Here is a 26,614-nt window from a genome sequence, read left to right as displayed (position 1 = left end):
GTGGAGGGGGAAAAAACACTAAGAGGAACAAGACTGGGGAAGCCCATTCTCTTCTAGCATCACAATGATTGTTAAATATGGATTTACAGGCTAGTAACGTGCTCACTGAATATAATATGTATTGTTAGTGTATTTTCAACATATCGGTAAGGCACATTTCAAAGTGTAAGGATTATGATTGAACTGTAAAAATAATGTTTAGTAAGTAGGCCTATGTAGTTTTTTTGAAGTCTAGAACTAAATAAACTGAGTGATGCAGGTAGTGCAGTAAACTGTCTTTTGCCATGTTACCTTTTTTATTTGTGTTGTAACGGACCTCCGACAGAAGAGGGCGCGATTTCACTAATAACAGCCAGGTGGCTTTGACCACAATCCATTTGTTCTGAATCAGCTACTGGGACGCCGCCTCATAACGCATGTTTCCCGGCCTTCTTCCGTCCTCATTTATGTTGCGCCAGGCTGGAGCTCATCCCGTGTCGCGCGCACGCCCAGCAGCCGGCTCATCGCTCCTCTGTAATTAGCTGATGGACTCGGTGGGCGCACCCAGAACACTCTTTCCCACGGACACACTCAAATTTAAAGTGTCTTCAAACGAGAACACGTGAGGCTATTACGTTTTTTAATTTCTTCTTAGGTCAAGAAGAAAGCGCTTGTGTTTCTTTCATGCAGTCTCGGGGAATAAATTATGTTCATCGACTTTACGATTGCAGAAGAGCACTTTAGTTTCCCCCATCTGATTGTGTTAGCCGTTGTGTGTGACTCTTGTATTGACGTTTACATGTCGACCAGCTGAAATGTAACCTGTCCGAAACACTCCGGAGGGGGGGCAGTGATGCTGATACCGATCATCGCCACCTGCGCTTTCACTGGATAGCCATATCCCAAGGACGATGCGAATCGGTATTGTTGCTAGTAAATCAAGTCCATGGCTTTTGAACAATCGGTAACACTTTAGTTTAATCTACAAACACTTAAGAAACTCTCACAGCTGGATTCGACTAAGTCTGCAAGGTTTGTGAAATCACATTATTATTAGGTAGCCTATTCAAAGACTTGTTGGAATGATGCTATTTCTGAATGCTGACGGTAGGTGAGAAAGTATTATAGTGTTTGCCACCAATAATTTAAAATCAAACACTATAACCTTTCTTTTTTCGTATACTGCTTACTTCTATTGTTGAACAGTTCTATCTAACAAAGTATTAGATAGGACTGTTAAACAGAGACCGTAAACTAACGAAGACGGAGAATGGGAGCGCTGTGTGCTCAGGCGTTTACAGTACGTTAAAAAAAAAAATATTGGCCGATAATTTAACCCTTTCATGCATAGCGGTCATTACAGTGGACAGCTAAATAAAAAGTGTATGCATTGGTTTTCATGGAACAGTTGCACATCATAGCATTGTTAAATTTACCAAGTATTGATTTTAGATTGGGAGGAAATTAATCATCTGTCTACACAGCTATTTCATACTATTACTGTGACTGTTGTTCTTGAAAATACATGATCTGCAGTAACTTTTTTGGTTGTAAATAAATGTATTTGTGTTATTAGATTGTAATTTGCAGTTACGTCAAATAAGTAATCTGATTACGTAATGCACATTACTTGTTATGCTTGTTACTTGTTATGCAATACTTTACTATAGTAACATCAAAAAAGTAATCTGATTAAGTAATGCACATTACTTTAATCGTTACATCAAAAAAGTTATCTTATCATGTAATGCACATTACTTGTAGGCTAATGCTTCACCCCCAACTCTGCTCATTTTAGATGAGATTTGAGAACACCTGATTGCTGTTATATTTTAGATTATTATATTTTATAACTCCACATCGTGACCGTCTCTGAAGATTCTGGGAACGTTACCAGGTGACAGGTTACCCCACTAGAAATTTTACATTCCCAGAACATTCTCAGAATGTCCTCACTGGTATTAAGGATGTTGTCTAGTAACGTTCCCAGTACATTCAGAGACGGTCACGATGTGGAGTTCTTTTAAGGTTTATTTGGTGGACCTTCAGGGGACCTTCAGGGAACATTCAGGACGTTCTGGGAATGTTTAGAGGACTATTACTCTTATTACAATTAACCAAATTGGAATGTCCCCCTAAAGTCATGTAAGGAATCTTGAACTACAGCACTTGCATTACCAAAAGAGGACGTTTTAGGAATTTCCCTAATGTTCTGTAAAGGTTCAGAATTTTCGTCACCTTTAGAGAACTTTTAGGCAACGGTGCGCAAGGTCACAAGAACGTCGTCTTCTATGTGGGTGTTTTATAGAAAATAATGAAGTTTGAAGTCACCGTTATAGAGGTGAGCGTTTGCTTTAGATGGGCTCTTGATTCTTGATATTTTTAATATTAGGTTTTCTCTGGCTGCTTTAACTGTGTTTTCAAAACATGCTTGTTACAGCAAAAAATTTTAAGAGAATTTTTGATCAGATAATTTTGGTATTTAATGATGGTGATTCAATCATCATGGAGTGTTCTGGTTCACAGATTGTCTCCAGAGACTAAACTCTGAGGTGTGGTTTCTCTGACAGGGATTAAATTAAGCCAGGATAGGCCTTAATCTAGAATAGTTAATCGTGTCTTAAAAAATGGCTTTCTGAAACACAGATTAAGTACAGATTATTAAAACCTGGACTATGGAGTCCTGAATTAAAATAAACTAGATTAATTTAAAACCAACTGTGCTCATCTGAATTAGCATGAGAGAGGTTGCCTATATGGAATGAACCAAGAAAAGCTTAAAATTGCATGGAAATGAGAAGCAAATCCAAGGAAAACAATGGCAGCAGAAGAAGACTGCAATAATAAAAAACTTTACTAAACAAGAGACAGATCTTTTAAAGCAAGCAAAATACATAAACTGTAGGGGAAAAAAAGAGAAATGCCTGGAAATCTGTTTGTAATGAATCCTATATATATAATAATCCTATGATTATTAATGCTTTTGTTTTGTCTTTCACAAAACTAAACTTAACTATTTATACATGTGATAATTAGTGTCGGCAGTCTAGAAATGACACTGGTTTGATAGAAATTGCTTCGGGAGAAATGGGCTGGTTTGATCCAAAGCACTACTATAACAGATGCTTCATTATTTAATTTAAACAATTTTTGTTAGCAGGTCTTCAACCCAAGCAAAAGCTCTACATTTCACCACAATGGTAATCTCCAAAAAACACAAACATAAACATAATAGAACACATACATAATAGAACATTAAACAGTAAGAAGTCTCTCCATATTCTCATCTTTCTGAAAAATGCATAAAATAACACTATTTCAACATTTACTCTCCTACTTCAGCCCGGTGCAAAGCATGATGGGAAGTGAAAGTCCTGTTTGATTGGGTTACTTGACTGAAACATGTTATTTCAAAAGGAAAACTTCAAGTGAGTTCTAGTAACCATTTGGGGCGATTTTCCGGACAGAGATTAAGCCTAGTCCTAGAATAAAATGGCCCTTTAAACCAGATTAACAGAAATCTGCTTTCTCTGTCATGGTTTAAAATAGTCCTAGACTTAGTATAGTCCAGAGTTTAATAAGCTGATTTCCTGGAGGAAGACTAGATCTACTCCAGGACTAAACTGAGGCTTAAATTAAACCTAACAGGAGGCAGGTTTAACTTCAGATTAATGTTGTGTTTCAAAGAAGACACATGTATTACTTGGATATATATCGATATTGGTATACACTGTGTGTGTGTGTGTGTGTGTGTGTGTATGTATATATATATATATATATATATATATATATATATATATATATATATATATATATTTTTTTTTTTTTTTTATTTAAACAATTTATTTTGATTTAACACCATTGTTTCTGGTTCAAATGTGATTGCTTCATGTTAAAATGGTTACTAGAACTCACTTGATGTTTTCATTTTGAAATAACATGTTTCAGTCAAGTAACCCAATCAAACAGGACTTTCACTTCCCATCATGCTTTGCACCGGGCTGAATTGAGAGAGTAAATGTTGAAAAAGTATTAATTTATGCACTTTTTAGAAATATGAGAATATGGAGAGATTTCTTACTGTTTAATGTTCTACTATGTAAAAGCTTTTATGTTAGTGTGTTTTTTTGGAGATTACCATTGTGGTGAAGTTTAGAGCTTGTGCTTGAGGACCTGCTAACAAGAACTGTCTTTTTTATATAATGAATCAACCACTATGATAGTGCTTTGGATCAAACCAGTATAATTTCACACTTTAGCCCGGATAAGTTGAATTTACTTAAAAAATTTGAGGAAACTGGTTGCCCTAAAAAAATTAAGTAATGATTAAGTAATGTGAACTTAATAATTCAGTTCATTTAACTTCACTTTGATTATTACAACTAGTATATTTAACTTCAATGTACTAAGCAAGTAACTTGCCACCAATAAAATTCATCCATGCCTCCCATATGCATTGCTAGTAAATTGAGCTGAATGCTAGTAATTTTCTTTATTCTCACTATTTAAATTTTGCTGTTTTTCTCTTTTAGTAGCTTGTTTTCTAATGTTCAAGTTGATCTGTTTAAAACATGCATTAATAATCATAGAATTGTTATAATTCAACTTTAAAAAAAAAATTGTATTGTAGAAGTTGATCCTCCGCTGTAGAATCACAGTGCTGCTGTAATCAATAATGTAATCTAACTCAGAGATTGGGCTCTAAATGAGTTTAGTGATTCAGATGAATTAATGATTATGTGAAAACATAACCAACATCACCTGATCATTTTTAACTTTGCTTGTCTGGTTGGTTTTAATACAGTTAAAACTGCCCAAACAAAATCTAATATTAAAAAGTCAAGGGTCAAGAGCTCAACTAAAACAAACACTGACCCTCGATGATGGTAACTTAAAAATTGTGATTTTCTCCTTTGGTGAAAAACTATAAGGTAAATGTTAGGAAAAAATGTCTGTAGAACAGCCAAAACAAATGTTCCAACTGCTCATCAACAGCTCCTTGAATTCTACACACCACGACAAAATGGCGTCATTACCTGCCGCAAACCAGTGTGAAGGAGGCGTGGCCAGGAGAAAAACTTAATAATTTAAGTGCTTTAACTTACATTTATTAACACATTCAAATACACCCACAAATTAGTAGAATATACTTATATTTTATAAGTAATGCAACCAAACTTAAATATTTAAAGTATATTGTAATTATATTTTTTAAGTAAATATAAAATCCGGGCTAAGAGTGTAGATTATCAAGTGCCAACACTGATTATTGTATGTGTAAATAGTTATGTTTAGTTTGTTGCTAAAGGACAAAACAAAAGCATTAATAATCATAGAATTGTTATAATTCATCTGTTTAAAAAGAATTCATTACCAACAGATTTCCAGGCATTTCTCTTTTTTTTCACAGCTGATATATTTTGCTTGCTTTAAAATAAATGTCTCTTTTTTTAGTTAAGTTATATTGGAGTCTTTTTTGCTGCCGTTGTTCCTTGGATTTGCTTCTCAGTTCCATGCAATTTTAAGCTTTTCTTGGTTCATTCCATGTTTTACAGGCAACCTCTCTCATGCTAATTCAGATGAGCACAGTTGGTTTTAAATTAATCTAGTTTATTTTAATTCAGGACTCCATAGTCCAGGTTTTAGTAATCCATACTTAATATGTGTTTCAGAAAGCCATTTTTTAAGCCACGATTAACTATTCTGGATTAAAGGTCCCGTTTTTCGTGGTTTTTTGAAGATTTGATTGTGTTTATAGTGTGCAATATAACGTGTTCATGTTTCGCGTGTAAAAAAACATATTTTTCACATAATTTACTTATCTGTATACCGATGTTTCCACTGTCATAAAAACGGGCTGATGACTTCCTTGTTCTATGAAGTCCCTCCTTCAGAAATACGTAATGAGTTCTGATTGTGCCAGCGGTTCCTGTGTTGTGATTCGACAGCAGCTTAGCGAACCCAGAGCCATAGAGAGAGCGCACCTTGCCCGGAAAGGTCACGCCTCTTACCATAACGTGTGCTGCACATAGTTTTACATGTGGATTATTGTGGTGTCGTGCCGAATGAACACAAAAGACAATAATTCCCAAGAGACTGAACTCTTTAATCTCCACAAGCAGCGACAGAAAATGTACAACGTTAGCACTCACTCAGAAGAGTACCTCATACGGAAAACAGCCATATACATAAGCATAGTCCCCTCTTGTGGCCATTATGTGCACTGCAGTCCAACATTAACTATTGCAGTAAGGATACCACAATTATAATTTTTGGGAACCGAGTTAAACATAAATTGTAACCATTGAGCTCTAAGTACAGTGTCCCTGGGAAGGCCAAACAAAGGTGATTGGACTGCGGGATGAAAATAACAGCGTTTCGACGACATGGTGACAAACACACTCTACAAACGCAACTCTTGCTCTTCTCCGTGGGAGCGCAACAAGACCACGCCCCCTTTTTTGTGTATTCCTGTGGGCGGAGGTTAGTCAAAAAACTGTTTTAGTGACGTCATTAAAGAAGGAAGTAGAGGGATGTAGTCCAAACTGGCCGTTCGATGTAGGCAACTTCTGTTAAATAAAATATCTCGCTTGGCATTGAACTTTGAGCTTTAAAATTTTACAGATTTTATTTATACTATAACAACAACATTACACACTAACTAAAGTTTGAAACATGGGATCACGAAGAACGGGACCTTTAAAACATTTTGAAACGAAACAGAGCGATCACACTTAAGCGAACCAGGGTTTGGGGTCAAATGCGCTCGGGCACAGTTCAGAGCACCTAGTGTGAGTACACCCTGACCCACTTCTTCCAAGCGGGCCAGGGCTGGCTAAACGAACCGCGCCCGGGCATGGAACGGAGTGATCACACTTGTCAAACAAACCAGGCTTTGGGGGGTCAAACGCGCTCTGGCACGGTTCAGAGCGCCTAGTGTGACTACACACTTAGGTTCACAAAAGTCTTTAATTACTCACCCTCATGACGTTCCAAACCTGTAAGACTTTTGTTCATCTTTGGAACTCAAATGAAGATCATTTTGATGAAATCTGAAACCTTTTTGTTCCTTTATAGACAGCCTATGTTGCAATTGCAAATTTGACGCTTCAAAAAGTTCATAAAGAGATCATAAAACTAAACCATGAAATTAGTGGTGATGGTCCAAATTTTCTGAAGAAATTTGATCGTTTTTTATGATGCATGGATTTAATTTAGGCTTTTACTCACATACAAACATTGATCTGCAAACGACATGAGGGTGGGTAATGACAGAATTTTCATTTTTGGGTGAACTATCCCTTCAAAATCAACCAACTAGCTTGCTTCATCTTCTAGCTTGTTGTTGTTTTAACATAAGTATTAATTTGTCACACTCTGACTTGGTTAGAACAGAAGTTTAAAGATGAACATACAAGGTCCCAAATCCCAAGCAAATGAAACACTACTCACCATTTTGGTGACTTCAAAACAATTACAGTTGTAATCATTTACATTTCCTATATGGCATGAGTAGAGACAACTTTATAATGTGAACAGTAAAACAAAAGAAGAAAATTACAGTGATGTTGGCATCATTCTGCTGTTTATTCACAGTAAAAAAAAAAGAGCAGTAAATTTCTGTGATGTTAGCATCATTCTGCTGTTGATTCATAGTAATTTGTAAGAACATGACCCAGCATACATTTATTTCACAGTACATTTCTGACTACAGTAATTTACTGTAAAATAATCATTACTAGGTTTAGTAGTTTGTAATGAGTGACTGTAAACTTAAACTGTAGGTTGTTCTGGTTAACACTTTAATGCATGTACAAAAAAAAAAAAAGAATAATGACTATGAGGATGTCCAGGGTGGTTTTGTTTCCCAAAAGCATTGTAAACTAATGTATAGACCAATGGTGGCAATGCTTCTATGACCAAGCTTAAGATAGTTTTGGGAAATGCAACCCAGTTCACATCCTTTTGTTAATGCAGCAACATGTTAGCAACAGCAGTTAATAAGCACACAACAGCCACTAAATTCACATATGATGCATCACATCTTCTAGAAAAAAGAGTGAGTCTAGAATGAGTATCTTCAAGTAATGTTCACCACAAATTTTATTTTACTCATAAGTCATAAAACAGTAAACAAAATGCTCAGTGTTCATATATATTCTTTAGAGAGTAAAAGTAACACTGGAGCATTGTTGCAGTGAATGAATAAAGTAAATTCACTGTAGTGCTGACTGAGCATGACATCTGCTGTTAACAAGCAGATTTGCTGAAGGAAAGAACAGTCATTCACCAGCGTGTCTGAACGACAGGTTTACAACAATATGGTTTCGGGAAACAGTCATGACTAACTAGTTGATATGTTCAACGATGCATCGTACTATGGTAGTGAAGCAGTGAGTTAAGTCGTTGTACGTGAAACGCACCCCAGATTGACTTTATTTCTGTTAGACTTCTACAGTAGTTCTCGTTGAGAATTAACAGAGGTTTAGATGATGATGTTTGGTTGAAAATGTTTAGTTTGAAGTCACCATCATGGTGATTAGTGTTTGCTTTAGTTGGGCTCTTGACCCTTGGCTATGGTTAAGTTGCTTATTTTTGCTAGTGTTTTCAGAAGACATTTATGTATTGTTACAGTAGATCAAGTAGTAGATACAGTAGGATGTCTGTTGTAGTGGTCAGAATGCTGCATTAAAGTGGTTTAAACAACTGCTTTTTCTGTAATTGATGATTTATAGAATAGAAATTTTGTTGAAAAGTATTAAGTTCAGCTGGTTGCAAGTGTTAAAGATCATTTATAACACCATTGTTGCATTTCAGATGCTGAATATTGATGTCTGTGCGTGTACTAAAAACACTGTTGTTGTTGTTGTTTTTCTGTTTAAAACGTGTTATTCCATTTGTTTTGGACAATCTTACACAAATCATTTCAGTGTTACAAATGATGTTTATCAAATTGGTTGACTTTATTACTTAAGTCTTAAGTCCAAAAATAAAATGTCCAAAAAGACTACAGTTGTTTAAGCCACTTTTATGCAGTCATTTGACCATTACAGCAGCCATGTTAGTGATCAATGCAGAAACACTTTCTGAAAACACCTGCAATTGCTGGGGAAAAAAAAGCTTAACAAAAGTCAAGGGTCAAGAGCCCAACTAAACCAAATGCTGATATCCATGATGGTGACCTAAACAAAACATTTTCAATCAAACATCAACATTCAAACCCCTGTTAATCTCAATAAGAACTGCTGTAGTCGTCTGACAGAAATAAAGTCTATCATGGCCCGTATTTATCAAGTTTCTTAAAGTGCCATTTTAGTCTTAAATGCTGACAATTCATGAAATTTACTCCTACATTTAAACTTATTTTAAAGTATAAAGCAAGTTATCAAATTTTTTAAAGCTAAGAATCACTCTTACTCCCAGTTTCACAGACAAGGCATATTTGAGCTGTTTTAACTGAAAGCAACTTTACTGACAGATCTTAAAATATGTCAGTGCCATTGTTTTGTCTCAGAGGCTTGATAAATATGGGCCCTGGTTAGTAATAAGTGAAGCTAGTAATGCTGTTTGTGGAGTTGTTTAATTCTCCTCTGCTGAGATCTTCAGAAATTTAATGGGGTTTTTTTTTTGTTTGTTTTTTTTTGTTTTTTAATCTTCAGTTGATTTCATTTAAGGCTGTGACAGAAGAAATTTTTAGTTTGTGTCCTTATTTCTCTTTCTTTCAGTGCATGTTCAGAGCAGGTGTTTTAATGATTGAAAGAATGTTGAATTGTTAATCAAAATTAAGCAGGAAAGAACATTTAAGGCACATCATACCTTTCAAAACACGTTCCTCTAACATCAAGAAAACTTGAAGAGAATTTTTTTTTTTTTTTTTTTACATTCCCAGAACCAACACTGAATATTTGGAGAACATTTTTATAACAAAAATCTGTTACCTGGGAATCTGCAATCATGTTCAGTATTTGAGATAAACAAAATTTCACTCTAAATGTACAGCAATTATTTTATGAAGTTCAATCTGTCTTCATTACTCTCTTTGACAGGACTCCTCCTCTATAATGAGGAGTGAAATTAGATCAAGAAAATTCTACAGATCGATACTGAGTTGGTGATCAGATTATCCAGTGAATAATGATGTGTAACTGGGCTGCATTCTAAATGAGGTGATCTGGTTGTTGTTTTTAAAGGAAGTGAAGTGTGGAATGTGTTCTGTTCTAGCTTTCTCCAATCCCAATTTAATATATAGATAAATCATGACAAATTAATATGTAGACAAATCATGTCCTATGCGAGAGAGGACCGTATAGCTAAGAGTGTTTGACTGTTCCTTCATCTCAGACATTAAAAACCTATTTGTGCTGCCTGTTACATGCTGCACTCAGCAGAAAACATGGTATCAGTGGCGTGGGGATGGGGTGGTGGGGAGGTGGTGTAGTAAAGTGCCCTCGTTCATAGTGCCCTTTCAGTCATTAGATTCAATAAATTATGAAAATCAATCAGATGGTATGAAAAACAGAAATATTTAAAGTGACCCATTATGCTTTTTTGAATATTGTCTTTCATGCAGTGTGTAATATTGCTGTTTGTTTGTGAATGTAAAAGGTCTACAAAGTTTTAAAGATCAAAGTGCACAATAAATGTAGTTCTTGTCTCCTAAAAGAAAGAACCAATACTTAACTGCTTCAAATGAGTTGTCAGTAATTTCAGTCTTACTTTCTGCTCAAACCTATGTAGGTTTATAGCAAATTTGCATAATGCCAGCGTATGGTCTTCATTCGCTGCCCGCGAACAAGGTCTACTTTGACACTCAAACACTGTAATTGTAGCTGAGACTGGAAGAGTTTTCTTTGTGTTGTCGACATGTTGAGAATACACTGTGCACTGCAAATCCATTTTTAACAAGTTTTTTCTTGAAACACAACGTCTTTATTCTCGAAATGTAATGATTTTATTTTCAAAACTGTATTTTGACTTTTTTCTCGAAATTTAATGAGTTTAATCGTGCATTATAATGCCTTTAATCTCGAGATGGTTTTATTTTTTTTATTATTGCTTGGCCCTAATCCTCTTCCGTAGTTTGGCATTAGTTAAAGCTGCAGTGTGTAACTTTTTTTGGTTAAAAATTATCCAAAATTAATTTTTGAGCAAGTACATAACCAGCCAGTTTTCAAAACTATCTCCTTACCTTAGCCCGATTCACAACAGTAAACTTGTAATAATGTTTTAATAATAAGAGCGGTACTGGTGGGTTTCCGCTGGAAGCCGTTTGTCTTTGCGTCATTACATCACGTCTGTAAACAGAAAGGAAGGAGTCCCAGCTAGTAGCTATATCATATGAGGATGCTGCTTGTAGCGGATAATGTATAGGGCAATTCCACGCAAAGGTCATCCTTACCATGAAAAAAAAAAGTTTTTACCAAAAGAACAAAACATACATTATACATTATAACTAATAATTACCGTATGCTGAGGAAGTTTTTGAATTGTAAGAGGGAGACTTCAGATATAAAACCGCTGACTGGTTGGATAATGCTTACTCTTTGATCCAATCATATGATTTCCTATTAAGACAGTAAATGGAATCTCCAATATGACAACATGGCTTCACTGTTATGATGTGATTAGCCATTCAGTTCTTTATTATTGGTCAGTGGACAGTATAAAACATGATGGGGTTCACATTGTAGGAGTAATAGTGTCAGTAAACATGCTATGCTGCATGTCATTCCTCCTTAAAATATGAAACCAAACACTATTATAACCTTATATGTGAAGCCACGGCAGGTCATTTTGTTCAATAATGTGACTCATCTTTTGTGAAGATCAGCTAAGTGCTCCATCAGATACAGAATCTGAGTATGAGGTCATACTATTCCATTACACCATCAGCACCACTCTATAGTGCTTACGTGCGTGCACACACACACACACACACACACACACACACACACACACACACACACACACACACACAAACACAATCTATCATCTGTCTCATCATAGATTTCTGTTTTCTCAATATTTTTCTCTTTTTCAGAAAAAAATAGCAATTTATTATGAAGCAATATCACACAAGCAAGAAAGAGTATTGTATTTCTGAACATCAGAACAACTCTAGTCATGAGGTCACAGTGACAGTGGCTATAAGCTAAATTGCCCCCTATCCCCTTATAATATATATCCACACAATATTTACATCAGTGTCTGAATTTAATTACTCATTTTCATTCACTCCTTTTTTATGTAGTTGACTATATGATAAACACGAATTATGGTTATTAGTTTTTCCATTAGTTGGACCCTTGACCTTTCTTAAGATAACTCTCTTTCAACGTTTGTAACAGTGTTTTATTAAAGGCACCATGTATATTGCTGCAATAAAAGATTTGAAAGAAGAAACAGATCAGCTGAAGCTAAATGTTTGTGATATTTACTGTAAATGAGTGTCTTAAAATAGTTTATTCATGGTGTTTTTCTGTATCTTACACACAGGGGCGGATCTAGAGACAATGGCATGAGGTCTGAGGGGTGGCAACACCAAAGAGCGCCCATGCATAGTTTTTGGAGATTTATGCCTGACATACACAATTGTGTTCACAAAATTGCATTAAAAATAAATAACAAGATTTCAATATCCACCATGCACCATGGCACCAAGTAAAGTATCAGATTAAAATAAAAAAAAAAACTTACTTCGATGGCATAAAACATATTTTAGTGCAAGTTAAAGAACAATAAAAACTTGTTTTTTGCAAACAATTTTTGAGTTTCTATTAACAGAGGTGGGAATGTCTGTGTGTGTTCACCCAGAACAGCCTATCAACTACATACTCTAGCAACACCCCAGCAATTGCAGCAAGAGCCTAGCAACCACCCAGAATCTCCTAGCAACCACCTAGCAACACTTTAGCAATCACCCAGAACATCTATATTCTGGCCTAACTGACCAAACTATTTATGTTTTTTAAACAAGATTTTAAGTTGGCTTTATGACATGCCAGCATAAATTTGTCTTTCAAACTTTTAACCTAGTTGAAATGAAACAATTCAACATTTTCTCACAACTATAAACACAATCTCAAAACTATGCACCAACTTGTACAAACCTCAAACTTCCAGGTCAAAATAAAATGTTTTAGTCAAAAACTTATTCTTGTCTGACACAATCAAACTTTGGCCTCAGATGACACACAAAACTTAACAAATACACAGACTACTGCACTGCCCAGTGAACACTAGTGAGATCAATTCATATAACACTGTAACAAAAATACCGCTTACTGGGATTCAGGAATTATTTTGCATCTCACTGTCTACTACACTATACAAAAATAAATTTACAGATAGGGTAAAATACAGCAGTGATTTTTTTTTCTTTCTTTTTTTCATTTTACTATTGTAAATTGATCTGGCAGTAGATGTATGAACTTGGTATGCACCACAATACAGTATCCTGTCAATTACAGTAAAACTAAACTCAGTATCCTCTGCACATTTGGCCAAATTTTATTACAGTATATAAGGTACTATAGCAGTGTATTGGTCTTCTGACACAAGACAGTCATTTCTCAGTACTGCAAAATACAGTATAACAAATGGCTACAGAGAAAGTTGACAATCACAAGTTTGAGGGTGTACTGCGTGCTACAGTTTACTGTACATAGTGAAATTTCCCTCATCTAAAGTACTGGTACTGTGTAAGTTTAAAACACCTGTAAATTATTCATTCAGCTCTCTCTCACATTTTGACTGGTGTGTGTCATCAGTTTGCTACCTAATGTAGTCATTGTTAAACGTTTTGAGAAATGCGTCTTTGTTTTGAGAACTGAGCGAATGGTTTGGGAAACTGGGCCAACTGAATCACTTAAAATGTGTTAGCAATCGAGAAAAGATCAAATACATTTAGATTCTTACCTAACTAGTTTCTGTGATCGGGATCTTCTTACTGATTTCATGTTACCGTTTCGTCGGATGGCAAAAAGACCTTTATCCATGATGAAAGTGGAGCGGGCGGTCGGTGAATCAGCTCGCAAAAATTACGAAAATTCGAGGACTTCTGAGTTAGCTGAGAAGCAGTCATTTTACGATTCACCAACAAATGGAAAACAATTCGTAAGCGAACTTGGCTGCACTGTGTTTTTGACTCCCAAAGAACTGGTTCATAAGAGTAATTTGTTAATGAAGCTGACTACATTGGGCGCACTGCGTGCGCGTGCAACCGTCATGCAGCTTATTGAAAGACGTGTTTTCTTGCCATTATTTTGCAATACGCTGTCTTTTTTATGTCATAACATTGAAGCGCCGCTGCTGAACAGCAGTAGTACTTGAAACACTGCTAACATTTATATTTTAATCTCTGATAATTTTGGGGTGGCAGACGGGGTGGCAAAGCTTTTTCTAAGGGTGGCAGTTGCCACCCCGGTAGATCTGCCCCTGCTTACACAGATTGAGACAATACTGAAGAGCAAATAAAGCTGTTACAAAAACAATGTATCGGATTATATAAAAAAAAAAAAAAAACAGAAAATATTATCTTTTGAACAAACACAAGTGTGTTGTGACACATTTAGACATCAACACTCATCATACAAACCTCAACAATGGTGACAATCAACAAAATATTCAGATATACAGATCAGAACATCACATAACAAGCTGCTGAAAAGTCACAACAAAAACAACAGCAAAGATAAAAGCCAATAGTAAGAATTAAAGAAAGTATTAGAACAACTTAGCAGCAAAATTTATTCATGTCACAATGCATGCTGGGAGTTTTTTACTATGCTGGCTTCCAGCATGCCAGGTGGCATGAAACTTTTTGTTGGTTGTCACCATTGTTGAGATTTATATGTCGATTGTTGATGTCTGTGTGTGTAAAACCTCATCACCATTTTTTTTTATTTTAATTTTAATTTTAAATGTACATGATGTTAAAATTCCTCATCATAACTGATTGCAACAACACTGCTGGATCTCATACTGTAGTACCACAGAGTTGGTAACAAAAAATGTAAATGCGTTGATAGCACAGCATACTAATGATCAATTAAACTTCAGATGAGACCAGCAAATATGAAATGATCATCACTTCATGTTTATTATATCACCATCAATAGTTAACCAACTTCATAAGAATCTCATTTTGTTTCAGCTTTCTTTGCAACTGCGAATGTTTTTTGAAAATGTGCTATTTCAGCAGCCAAAAAACAAAAAATCAAGGATCAAGAACCTAAATAAAGAAACACTGATCACCAAAATGGTCCTTAATATGGTTACGTTCACACACAGTTCGGTTATTTAAGGGGGTTATAATGCTTATATAACCAAAGTCACACCGGTAAATTTTCAGGGCTTTTCAACATGCACTGTGTGAACGGAACCGGCCTGGACATCTAGTTGTCTGTCATATACAATCTGAGAGAGCCGAGCGGGACATTTCGAGGCTCATAACTATAAGTAATTGTGGTTGTCAATCCCAAAAACTGACAGTGTGAATGTAACGGTTGTTCCTCTGCTTTGTACTATTTTTCTTTGTGTAAACTAATGAGAGCAGCTCCGGTGACTGGGACTGGATCTAAAACCTTCAGATGATATGCAGCTCATATCTCTGGTTGAGTCCTGAAAATGTATGGGTGTTATAGAAAGCGGTTGTCACTCCCGTAAATAACCGTAATGTGTGTGAACGTAACCATATTAAGGACTAAATTAACAGGACTGACAAATGTTTTCTAATGCTGTGTGAACAGCCATAAGGTCAAACTCGTTTGTTGTATGTGAATACGGTAATGCTGTTTGTTTAATCATCCTCTGCTGAGATCTTGAGAGATTTAATGTGTTCTTTTATTGTAAAGTGGTGACATAGTCTCATCTTGCAACTACATTATATATGATATTAGGATTTGTTTTATGTAGTTATTTATACATGACCTTGTATTTTACAGCAGTTGATTCTGAGAGAGAGAGTCCATAAAGCTTAGACATAAAGCTAACCCAACTCAGACACCAGGATTACTTGCACACAGCAGAGTAAATATTGGGGGTGTAGGCTTCTGAACAATAACAGCAGCAGGATGAATGAGTGCAAGGAAGATTTGGAGCATAAAAACAACCTACCCCTAAAGATGAAAAACAGGGAGAGGAGAGAAGAAAATAATGGAAAGAGAAAGAGCAGGACAATACTATTTTACGTTCACAGCTAAAAGTATTGGTAAACAAACCTGCCATAAGTTTGTTGTTTACCCAAAAATAATTTACTCGCCCTCATGCCGTTCCTAATCCATAAGAAGTGGTTTGGGTTAGGAGTAGGTTGGGGTCAGATTAAGTATTAAAAAAAAAAAAAAAAAAAAAGTCTGCAGAAAAGTCCAGTTCTTGTAGTTGTTAAACCTGAAAATCATATACTAACAAATCATGTCATGAAAGGTATGTATACGTATGCCTGTAATAGTAAAATAATATTTTTTTCTGTATTCTTTGTCAGTCAGTTTGATGGCAAAGGTTTTTTATTTTGTTGATCCATGTTCTTGTCAATTCTAGACTAAATTAATGCAATGCTCTTCTAGCCAGACTTCTAACATGTACAGTCTTCCTGAATTTGCAGCTTCTACCAATTATCCAAAACATGACTGGTCTTCATTGAGCCCAAAAGAGCATGTTACTGGATCAGTCACTTTTTTATATTCATCTTTTATATTTACATCTACATAAGTGAATAAATTAAAATGTGTGAGAGAATAATCTTATTTTCAGTGTGTGTTCAAGTTCAAGTTTATTTATAGTTATAAAATTTAAAAAATATTCTACTGATGTGTTGTACAGTCAAGAAAAAAATATATATAATTGGCCCAATTAAACTGAATTAGCAAAGTGTTAAAAGAACACAACATACTGATAAAACATGTATGTATAAAACATACTAATAAAACCTTACACATTTCAAACAACATCAAAGTCTACAGAGAATAAAAATGTCTTCAACATAGATTTAAATATGGCAGTGAGGAAGAGGACAACATGACATATAATGGAAGTGCAAACCGCAATCTCAAAATGTCCAATCACTGTTGGTTTTCAAGCAGGGACGAGGAACAGATTTGATGAACGAAGTCCTAGATGTAGAGTGTGGTTGAAGGAGATCAGCAATGTAATGGGGCTAGACCATGCAAGCCTTGACATATAGCAAAACATGTATCAGAAGCTTAAATTTATATATGTAAGTAACTGGAAGCCAAGCTAGGGAAGTGAAAACAGGAGTGATTAGGGCTGCACGATAATGGTTTAATCATGATTATTCTCGTTTGGAAAATGGGTAACGAAATAAAGGCCATTTCACATATCGCATCTTCTTTACTAACTGCTCATAATGATTACAGTTGTGTTGATAAGAGTAAACTGAATACTCCTTACCATTAATACAACTTCTGGTAATGCATGGTTTAGGTGAGTGCTTTGTAATTTGTCTTCAAGCAATTCGGTTGCAAATGAGACAACCCACAGATTCAGATCGCTCCACAAATGAAAATTCATAGACAGACCAGATCTTTGAAATGGCTAAATGCTGCAAACTAAACAAATAAAAGCTATGCTTATTCACCTTTTTTCATTTCAGACATCTGAGAGAAAGGTAGAGTTATGTATCATCAGCGTAACAATAATAAGCAACACTGTACTTCTGGAAAATAGAGCCTAGAGCAGGGATGGGCAACTTCGGTCCTGGAGGGCCACTGTCCTGCAGAGTTTAGCTCCAACCCTAATCAAACACACCTGAACAAGCTAATCAATGTCTTAGGATTACTAGAAAGCTACAGGCAGGTGAGTTTAATCATGGTTGGAGCTAAACCATGCAGGACAGTGGCCCTTCAGGACCGAAGTTGCCCATCCCTGGCCTAGAGGAAACATATAATGAGAAAATGACAGGGGGCCCAAAATGGAGCCTTGTGGGTCACCACATGTGATCACTGTTGAGACTGAGTTATCAATCCACTTGTTAAGTCGTGACCTAAGGAACGCCATTTCTGGGTCCAAGCCTGGACTCGTTTCACTTGAGAATGGCATCTCGACAGCTGTTTATGAGCGTTATTTATTTATTAAACATTTAACATTTTAAAGTTAAACATTTAAAATACTTACAGTCTACACAACAGTCTCCGTGCTCACAGCGTCACAGACATTAATATTTTAACGATTTATAAAAGATGAATCACTGTCTGGCCATCTGGGATTTTGGTATGGAGATAAAGGTTATGATTGTAATTTTTTGGTAGTATTACACCACATTGTGTGTGTATATTAGCACCATTTGTTGTTTTCTTGTGGTATGAGATAGAGCGTTTAGACCAGAAGCAGTGCCGCGTGTCGTCAGACTTAACAACCGTATAATAATGATCAATACTGACCTTTTCCAAAAATTTTGGATAGAAATCACAATTTTGAAATAGGACTGTAATTATTAAAAACAGTAGGATCAAGATGGGTTTTTTTTAAGCAAAAGCTGAACCACAGCATGTTTAAAACTTGCAGGGACCACTTCATTTCTTGGAGAACTGTATATTATCGAGATATGAGACAGGGTCAAAATGACTGAAGGAGCTGGGAGGCAGCGTCGATTCAGAGTAAATAATAACTTAGCACTATTCTAGTATTCTGAATGTTGTTGAAAATATACATGAATATTAAAATCACCCAGAATTAACAGCTTGTCACAAGAAGGTTTGTGTGTGTGTGTGTGTGTGTGTGTGTGTGTGTGTGTGTGTGTGTGTGTGTGTGTGTGCGTGCGTGCGTGCGCGTGTGTGTGTGTGTGTGTCCATCCTTGGTAATGGCACTGCAGCATTTTATGACTTGTAAGACATGATTTATTGTGTGCTAAAATATTAAGCTCTCTTCTATTGATACAGTGTTTGGTAATGTATGTGTTTGTAAACTAATAAAGATGCAGACTTTAGTTTGATGGAAGTGGGCTCTTAATCAGTGCATAAGTGACAAGGATATGTCTACATGAATCTTGTTCATACATGTATGTGTGTGTGTCTCTATGCAGGCTGGAGAAGGCTGTTTGATGGAGGGTGATGCTTCTTTCACAGCAGCAGTGGCTGAGGCAGAGGTTCTTGGTACTAGGTAGCCTGGCGCTCGGGAGCCTTCTCTTTCTGATAGCCAGAGTTGGCATTTTAGATAGGTACAGTATTGTAGCATTCATTCATAGAGAAACTCAAATCCCATGAATGTGTGTTTATTCAGCAGTAAATCCTTTTGCTCTGTGTACTTTTAGAAATTAAACACTTTTCACATTTGTAATTAATTAATTAACAACATCCCACATTTTTTCAATTGTTCATACACATTTTCACCACATCTCAAATTATGTACTCTGTGATGGAAATCATTTTAAAAATTAAAAAAAAAAAAAAAAAATCTGACACCTTATAAACTCCCTAAACTAAATATACATTAAATACACACAAACAAGATTTTCATAATTTGTCCAAAAATTACAGCTTGATTTGAAATTACACAATACAATTATTAGATTCACAAGTGATATTTAACTTAATTTTACTTTGTTTTTAATCACACATCATGTCATCACAAGCATTTAATTGACACATTTCACTCTTTGGAAGCCAAATAAAAAAATAAAAAAAAATCTGAGGAAAAAAATATTATTAGTGTCAAAATTGTTGATTCTGATGGAAATATTGCCACAACAAAGGGAAAAATAATAATAAAATATGATTTAATTTGACAATAATTATTGAAATAGTTAATGATTATTTCATTTTTTGTTTAGAATTTTATTTTTGTTTATTTCATATATTGTTTATTTTATTTGTTTGTTTATTTTAATGGTATTTAGTTATTGTTTGATTATTTTATTAGTGCATCCAGTAGTTTGGTGATACTTAAAAAGTTTTACATATTAAAAAATAAATATTGCTTTTGTGAAATGTCATCTGAATGGTCTACACTTTTATGGTCTACACTTTTAATTATGTATGGTGCAGGTCATCAGCCACAAATGTTGCCATAAATTCTCCACTCAGTGTATTTTGGCATGCTGAAAGTGACCTGTGGTGTTTCATTAGACATTGGAAAGAATCCTTGCGCTCATTGGCCGCCACCTGTATAGATACTCTAGTAGATTAATGTTATTTGGTGATGCAAAGATCAACTAACACTAACTAAAGAACAACTGTATTCACTCTTAAGATTGAAAATTTGGATCAATAAAGTGCATGTCCCTGTCCAGGAAGTTGGCTTAAATGTGACTGTCCCAGGTCAGATCCACACAATCTCTGATACTGCTTCAGAGCAGTATTTGAGGCTGAGCATATTGATATAAAATTCCTGAGGTTCAGGAACTCACGTGCCCTGAAATTGTGCAGTTTTGATGGAAACTTTACATTATAATTTAAATGAATTAGAAATTAAATACAAATTAGTTGTAAAACATAAAGGCCTGGTTTCACAGGAGTAGGCCTTAGTTAAATTTGGACATTTAACTTTTTCCCCATTGATGGGAATTTCCAGCTTTCCGTGTTCACTGATATATGGTAGGGGGCAGTATTACGCATCTTCTGAAAGAATAGAGAATCTCTATGAAGGTAAAATGATGCCTAAAAGATTTGCATGCGCAGGGAATCATTTGTGAAAGTGTACATAAGATTGCAAGCGTAAATTAAATTTGCATGTGCAAGAGAAGCTTTGTAAAGGTTAAATCGCCTTTCAAGTGAAAGGGGAAAAAAAATGCAGCATTTTAATGTTTTTGTAAGTGTAATTAATATATTGTAAAACTGCAGCTTCATGCTAATGCAAATATGAATAATATAAAACAAATATGATCTGTATTGTTCTGACTTCAATATTACAAACTAATATCATGGCCTGCTGAGGACGATAATTATGATGATGATGATGATGATGAGGATGATGATGATGATGATGAGCAGGATACATGCACTGAAATTTTCTTTTTTAACACACCAGCTCGAAATTCAGTATGAAAACATGGTAGTCAGCCTAATGGTGCACAGCTTATTAAGCAATTATGCTTTATTTATTTATTTAAACATGTATGTGTGCATTTAAAGCACCATTCTAGCAACTAGAACAATGCTGAGCCAAATGATGATAAAGATGTGCTCTGGTGTTTGGCGTGTTTATTGAACCAATCAGATAAGAGTAAATCCAGATCCAGCAAGAGCCTCATTTGATTGGCTACATGAAGAAAAAAGACCCGCCTTCCTCCTCGTGCTTGCAAAAGGTGTGGGCAATAGTGCAAAATTTTGTATCGATCCGCTACTTAGTAAATACAAGGCCTAGTGGCGTAGCATCTGGGCATGCAAGGTATGCACGTGCATATGGGCCCGGGCGGATTGGGAGCCCGCTATTTCAGGCTTAACCCCAAAGTATACTTTGGCCATCCGCACACCGTCCGCATTGCGTCATTTTCGTCATCAGGAGGGTTCGCGGACGTCCGCACTCCCCGTCCGCGTGCAGCCCAATTTTTGTGATGGCACAGACAATGTGTGTACTGTACAACAGCCCATGTAAGAAAATTGAGTGCTTGAAAACAAAGGTCCACTAGATCGCATCTTTCTGCAGCCAAATACTTTCAAAGGCTCGCACACGCTTCTGTGTGCGAGACAGAACCTGTGTACATATGTTCAGAAAAATTAAGTATAATAGAAATAATGTTGTCAATAACTTGCTATAGCCTATCTATGTTAAATGTACTGAAAATCATTAAGAATCTGAATAAATGGACCATAAAATGCCATGTCTTAGCGATGATAAATAAAGTCTGGATTGTAATAAGTGAAGATGCTGAGATCTTGAGAGATCTGTTAGTGTTTAATGTTCTGTTGGGATTTAAAGGGTTTCTGTATCGTCTGTTTTGTGGGTCATCATTGTGCTGAAGAGTAGAGCGTGTGCTTCAGTCCAGGATGAGCCAGAAAACATTGGTGTTATACTGCATGTTGTTTTATTTCAGAGGCGGTAGCATATAGTTACATGAATTCATTCATGTGTGCTATTTCTGATTAAATGCAAGAGATTCACATTTTACAGTGAATGTGTTTTGTTTGTGTTCAGGATATACCTGTAAAACAATAGTGTTTTTTATGTTTAAGTGTTTTGCACTTTATTTAAATTAGGATATTTTACAGACTTTGTTTGGCAGCTGTTGCTGAAAGTCATTTTTTTTTTTTTAATATTATGTTTTGCAGTGAAGGTGTTTTATTGTAATAATTCAGGGAATACCTGTAAAATAACAGTATTTTTCTGTAAAAAAAAAAAAAAAAAAAAAAATTACTTTAATTTTAAGCTGACAGTAATTGACCATTTTTTTACGATTTATTTTTTTTACAGTGTAAAGTTTTTATTGAGAATTAACAGAGGTTTAGATGATGTTTTATTGAATAAAACAATAAAGTTTGAAGTCACCATTCTGGTGGTCAGCGCTTACTTTAGTTGGGCTCTTGACCCTTGACTTTTTAACATTAGTATTTCTTTGGTTGCTTCAACTGTGTTTTTACTATAATGTTTGTTATAGCAAAAAAAAAAAAAGCAAGAGAAACTCTGATCAGATGATGTTGGTCACTTTTTAGTAATGATATTGTCATCATAAAGTGATGTGATTCACTGATACTGCAGTCTGTTCTCTGACAAAATTATTTAATATTAGTTGTAATTTTAAATGCCAATACTATTGCAGTGCTGTGATACTATAAACAATTTTATTAAATCATTATGCAGACTCACACAGACATCAATAATAAGCGTATGAATCTCAACAATGGTGACAATAAAAAAAATTTAAGATCAACTCTGAACGTCACAGAACAAGCTACTAAAGTCACAAAAAAGCATTGTTGATTGTTGAGATTCATATGTTGGTTATTGATGTCTCTTTGAATTGTCATGAATTGTCCTTTAGGGGAGAGCATTGTCAGGATTTATGAGGTGAATGCATTAATATGCTAAATCTGAATGCAATTTCATGACCACTAAAAGATTTAGTGATGTTCTCTTAACGTGCCTGTAATTAGACATGTGTATGTTAAAAATCATTAGATTTTAAGTACTTTTAAGCCAAAAAAAAGTAAGTAGCCTAATTAACTGATTTTTGAAATTTGGACAATATTATTACAATGGAAGAGAGTGAAGATGCAACATCCATCTTTTTTTTACAGTCTATGGTGCACACAAGATCTTTTTTTTTCTTACACTTGAAAGGCGATTTACACCTTAACAAAGCTTCTCTTGAGCATGCAAATTTAATTTACCCTTGCAATCTATGTACACTTTCACAAATCTTTCACAAATCTCTTTCCGCGCATGCAAATCTTTTAGGCATCATAAAATGTACTTGTCTGTCTAAATAAGGCTTGGCTTGCTTAGTTGGGGACACTTGACATTTGATATTCAACAGTATTCTTGACATTTATTCAACAGTGCTTTGATCTGCCTGCCTTGACACTATTCTTTAAGAGCTGCTGTGCAGCAAAAATTATGTACCAGTTATCAATGTAAAGCTGCTTTGACACAATCTGCATTGTAAAAAGCGCTATATAAATAAAGGTGACTTGACTAAATAAGTATACTTCAGTGCAATTTTAAGTATATTTCTGAGAAGTACATAAAAAGTAGACAAAGTATACATACTTGTTTTTAGTTTTGTAAGAAGTATACTAATAGCACACTTAAACATTTTTTTTTTTTTTTGTAAGGGTACATCAGAGTGAACATGCCTCTTTGACACATAGTGTTGTACATTTTTACTGGTTGATGGGAAAGAATTGAAAACATTGAAATAATTCGTAATTAGGAATTAATCATGGTAATTTGAAGTGCCCACAATAACAATACCGTGCATTTTATTGTGATGTATTGTATTACCATATATTGGCACAACAGCACAACACTAAAATGATAATCACAATTTTTATGCACACTTGCGGTCTTCACGCCAACTTGAACACTTGGGCCAAATACATGAATTACATCATGCAAGTAGACAAGTCGTCGAGTGCAACAAACGCATATTGGTACAGGCCCTGTATATGAGAGCCATTTGAAAATCAGGAAAAAAACTGAAGTTACAGAACCAGAATTAATGTGATATTTATATAACAAAAAGGAAAAGTTGAAATCTGTTTAAATTGAAATGAACTCTTGGGACATAGAACGTCTTGTAGGTGGTTACAGTATATAGAAATGTTTAATTCTCTCATTGCAGGCTGCAGTTTATCTGCCCCATTAAGGACAGAATGCCCCCTGCTGGTGTGTCATGGCAGATACCTTTACATACGTTGTGGCACAAACAAGCTCATCGTCTCAAGCTGCGCAGGACCAACAGCACAAGGGAGAAACTGCAAAAGCATCACTTCATTAAGCAGTTGCCCAGAGCCATCATCATTGGGGTGAGGAAAGGTGGGACACGCGCGTTGCTGGAGATGCTCAGTCTTAACCCTGCTGTTGTCAAGGCATCCCAAGAGGTCCACTTTTTTGACAATGACCAGAACTATGCTCGTGGCATTGACTGGTACCGCGAAAAGATGCCTTTCTCTTTTCCTCATCAAATAACTATTGAGAAGAGTCCTGCATATTTCATCACTGAGGAGGTACCTGAGAGGATCTTTAAGATGAATTCCTCCATTAAGCTTTTGGTGATTGTGCGTGAGCCCACCACCCGCGCTGTTTCTGACTATACACAGGTCCTGGAGGGGAAAGAGCGCAAGAACAAAACCTACGACAAGTTTGAGGAACTTGTGATTGATACTAACACTTGTGAGGTAAACACAAAATACAAGGCTGTACGGACAAGCATCTACATCAAGTACCTAGAACACTGGTTAAAGTACTTCCCTGTGGAGCAATTTCATGTAGTTGATGGAGACCGCCTCATTATAGACCCACTGCCAGAACTTAAGCTGGTTGAGCATTTCTTAAACCTTCCCTCAAAGATCAGCCATTACAATCTGTACTTCAACGCAACACGTGGGTTCTTCTGTCTACGATATAACTTCATATTCAACAAGTGCCTAGCGGGCAGTAAGGGACGGATCCATCCGGATGTAGACCCTTCCATCAAGGAAAAACTGCAACGCTTCTTCCACCCATTTAACCAGAAGTTCTATCAAATCACAGGCCGGACATTCAACTGGCCCTAATGATTACAATAACATCTGCAGCATTAACAGCATTTTCTGTAATATGCTGGTTTTATTATTATTATTATTTTGCTTTTCTTGCATGGAAATGTGACAAAATGTGTCAAAGAGAATTGCAGTAAAAAAAAATATTGTGCAAAACAGTTTGGGTTACCACTGACTTCCTTTTGTATGGGGAACAAAACACTGATACATGCAAAATTGGACAGCTGGTGGCACTAGGCTAGGCAACTATTTTACCATACGGTTGTATGGGCTACCATAAAGAGTGGAAGAAGAATAAGAAAACTAACGGATACAATAGGTGTCTATTCGCACCTTCAGTGCCTGGCCCCTAATTAGGATTTCTACAATGTGTGGGTTTGAGTAAAAAAGCAAGAATTTTCCCTCCCATTGGCACAGTTTTTAAAATATATATCCAGAGATGGGAGGTAACGACGTACAAATACTTCATTACTGTACTTAAATTGATTTTTATGGTATCAGTACTTTATTTTTCTAACAACTTTTTACTTTTACACCTTACATTTTTACACAAATATCTGTACTTTCTACTTCTCACATTTTCAAACTAGGCTCGTTACTTTCGTTTTAATCTGTATTTGGTGGTGTCTCGTGCTAGTTCGCATAGATTCACAGACACAACTAATTTTTTTTATATTATGAGGACCAGACAAGTAATTTGGCAAATATCACTTTTTTAAAAAGACCAAGCTTCTGCACACATACACACTCAAACACGCAATCCTATAGACTAAACACGTAAATTAATGGCAAGAATGCATTAAAGGTATTCGGTTTTCAGTTGGAAATTTCAGCAGTTCCTAAAGTAATAATTAACAATTTTTACAACGGAAGTGATTCAATCAGAAACCAACTTTAGCTCGATAAGAATTTTCCTATAGTCACTGTGAAGCTGTTTAGAAACAATATGTATTGTGAAAAGCACTATATAAATGAAGATGACTTGACTTTAACTTGAGTAAAAAAAGTGCAGTCAGTATTTTAACTTTTACCAGAGTCTTTTTAAACATGAGTATCTGTACTTCTACTTGAGTGAAGGATGTGTGTACTTTTGCCATCTCTGTATTTATCTTATCTTGAACTTGATGGGAGCTACAACCTGAAACCAGTGCAGAGAGATAAACAGCGCTGTGACATTGGCTCTTTTACGTTTGTTGAAGACCAGTCGAGCCACTGCATTCTGAATCATTTGAAGAGGTTTGATTGCACATGTTGGAAGTCCAACCAGAAGAGCATTGCAATAGTCCAATCTAGAAATAACAAAGGCCTGGATGAGAAGTTGTGTTGCATGCTCAGTTAGGAAGGGACTGATCTTCCTGATGTTGTACAGTGCAAACCTGCATGATCTTGCTGTAGTAGCAAAATGGTCTTTGAAGGTCAGCTGGTCATCAAAAATTATTCCAAGATTCCTGGCCAAACTCTTTGGGATTATTGTTGCTGAACCT

The 26,614-nt window shown here is 35.7% G+C and overlaps 1 protein-coding gene across 2 annotated transcripts; it reads left to right on the top strand.

Moving 5' to 3' along the window:
* On the top strand, positions 1-25,324 carry LOC125277719 (heparan sulfate glucosamine 3-O-sulfotransferase 5-like). 2 transcript variants are annotated; one of them, XM_048206176.1, is made up of 3 exons: positions 1-601; positions 19,016-19,150; positions 24,212-25,324. In XM_048206176.1, the coding sequence occupies exons 2-3, from the start codon at positions 19,044-19,046 to the stop codon at positions 25,143-25,145; spliced, it is 1,041 nt and encodes a 346-aa protein (XP_048062133.1). In that variant the 5' UTR covers positions 1-601; positions 19,016-19,043; the 3' UTR covers positions 25,146-25,324. The 2 variants fall into 2 exon arrangements, with proteins under 2 accessions (XP_048062133.1, XP_048062131.1); XM_048206174.1 differs by having other exon boundaries at positions 1-1,011.
* Positions 25,325-26,614: the final 1,290 nt, after the last annotated feature.

The sequence above is a fragment of the Megalobrama amblycephala genome, linkage group LG11 (genome assembly GCF_018812025.1).
Source record: "Megalobrama amblycephala isolate DHTTF-2021 linkage group LG11, ASM1881202v1, whole genome shotgun sequence".
Classification (NCBI taxonomy): Eukaryota; Metazoa; Chordata; class Actinopteri; order Cypriniformes; family Xenocyprididae; genus Megalobrama; species Megalobrama amblycephala.
The sequence above is the reverse complement of the archived record's forward strand: the minus strand, read 5'-3'. Positions and strand labels throughout refer to the sequence as shown.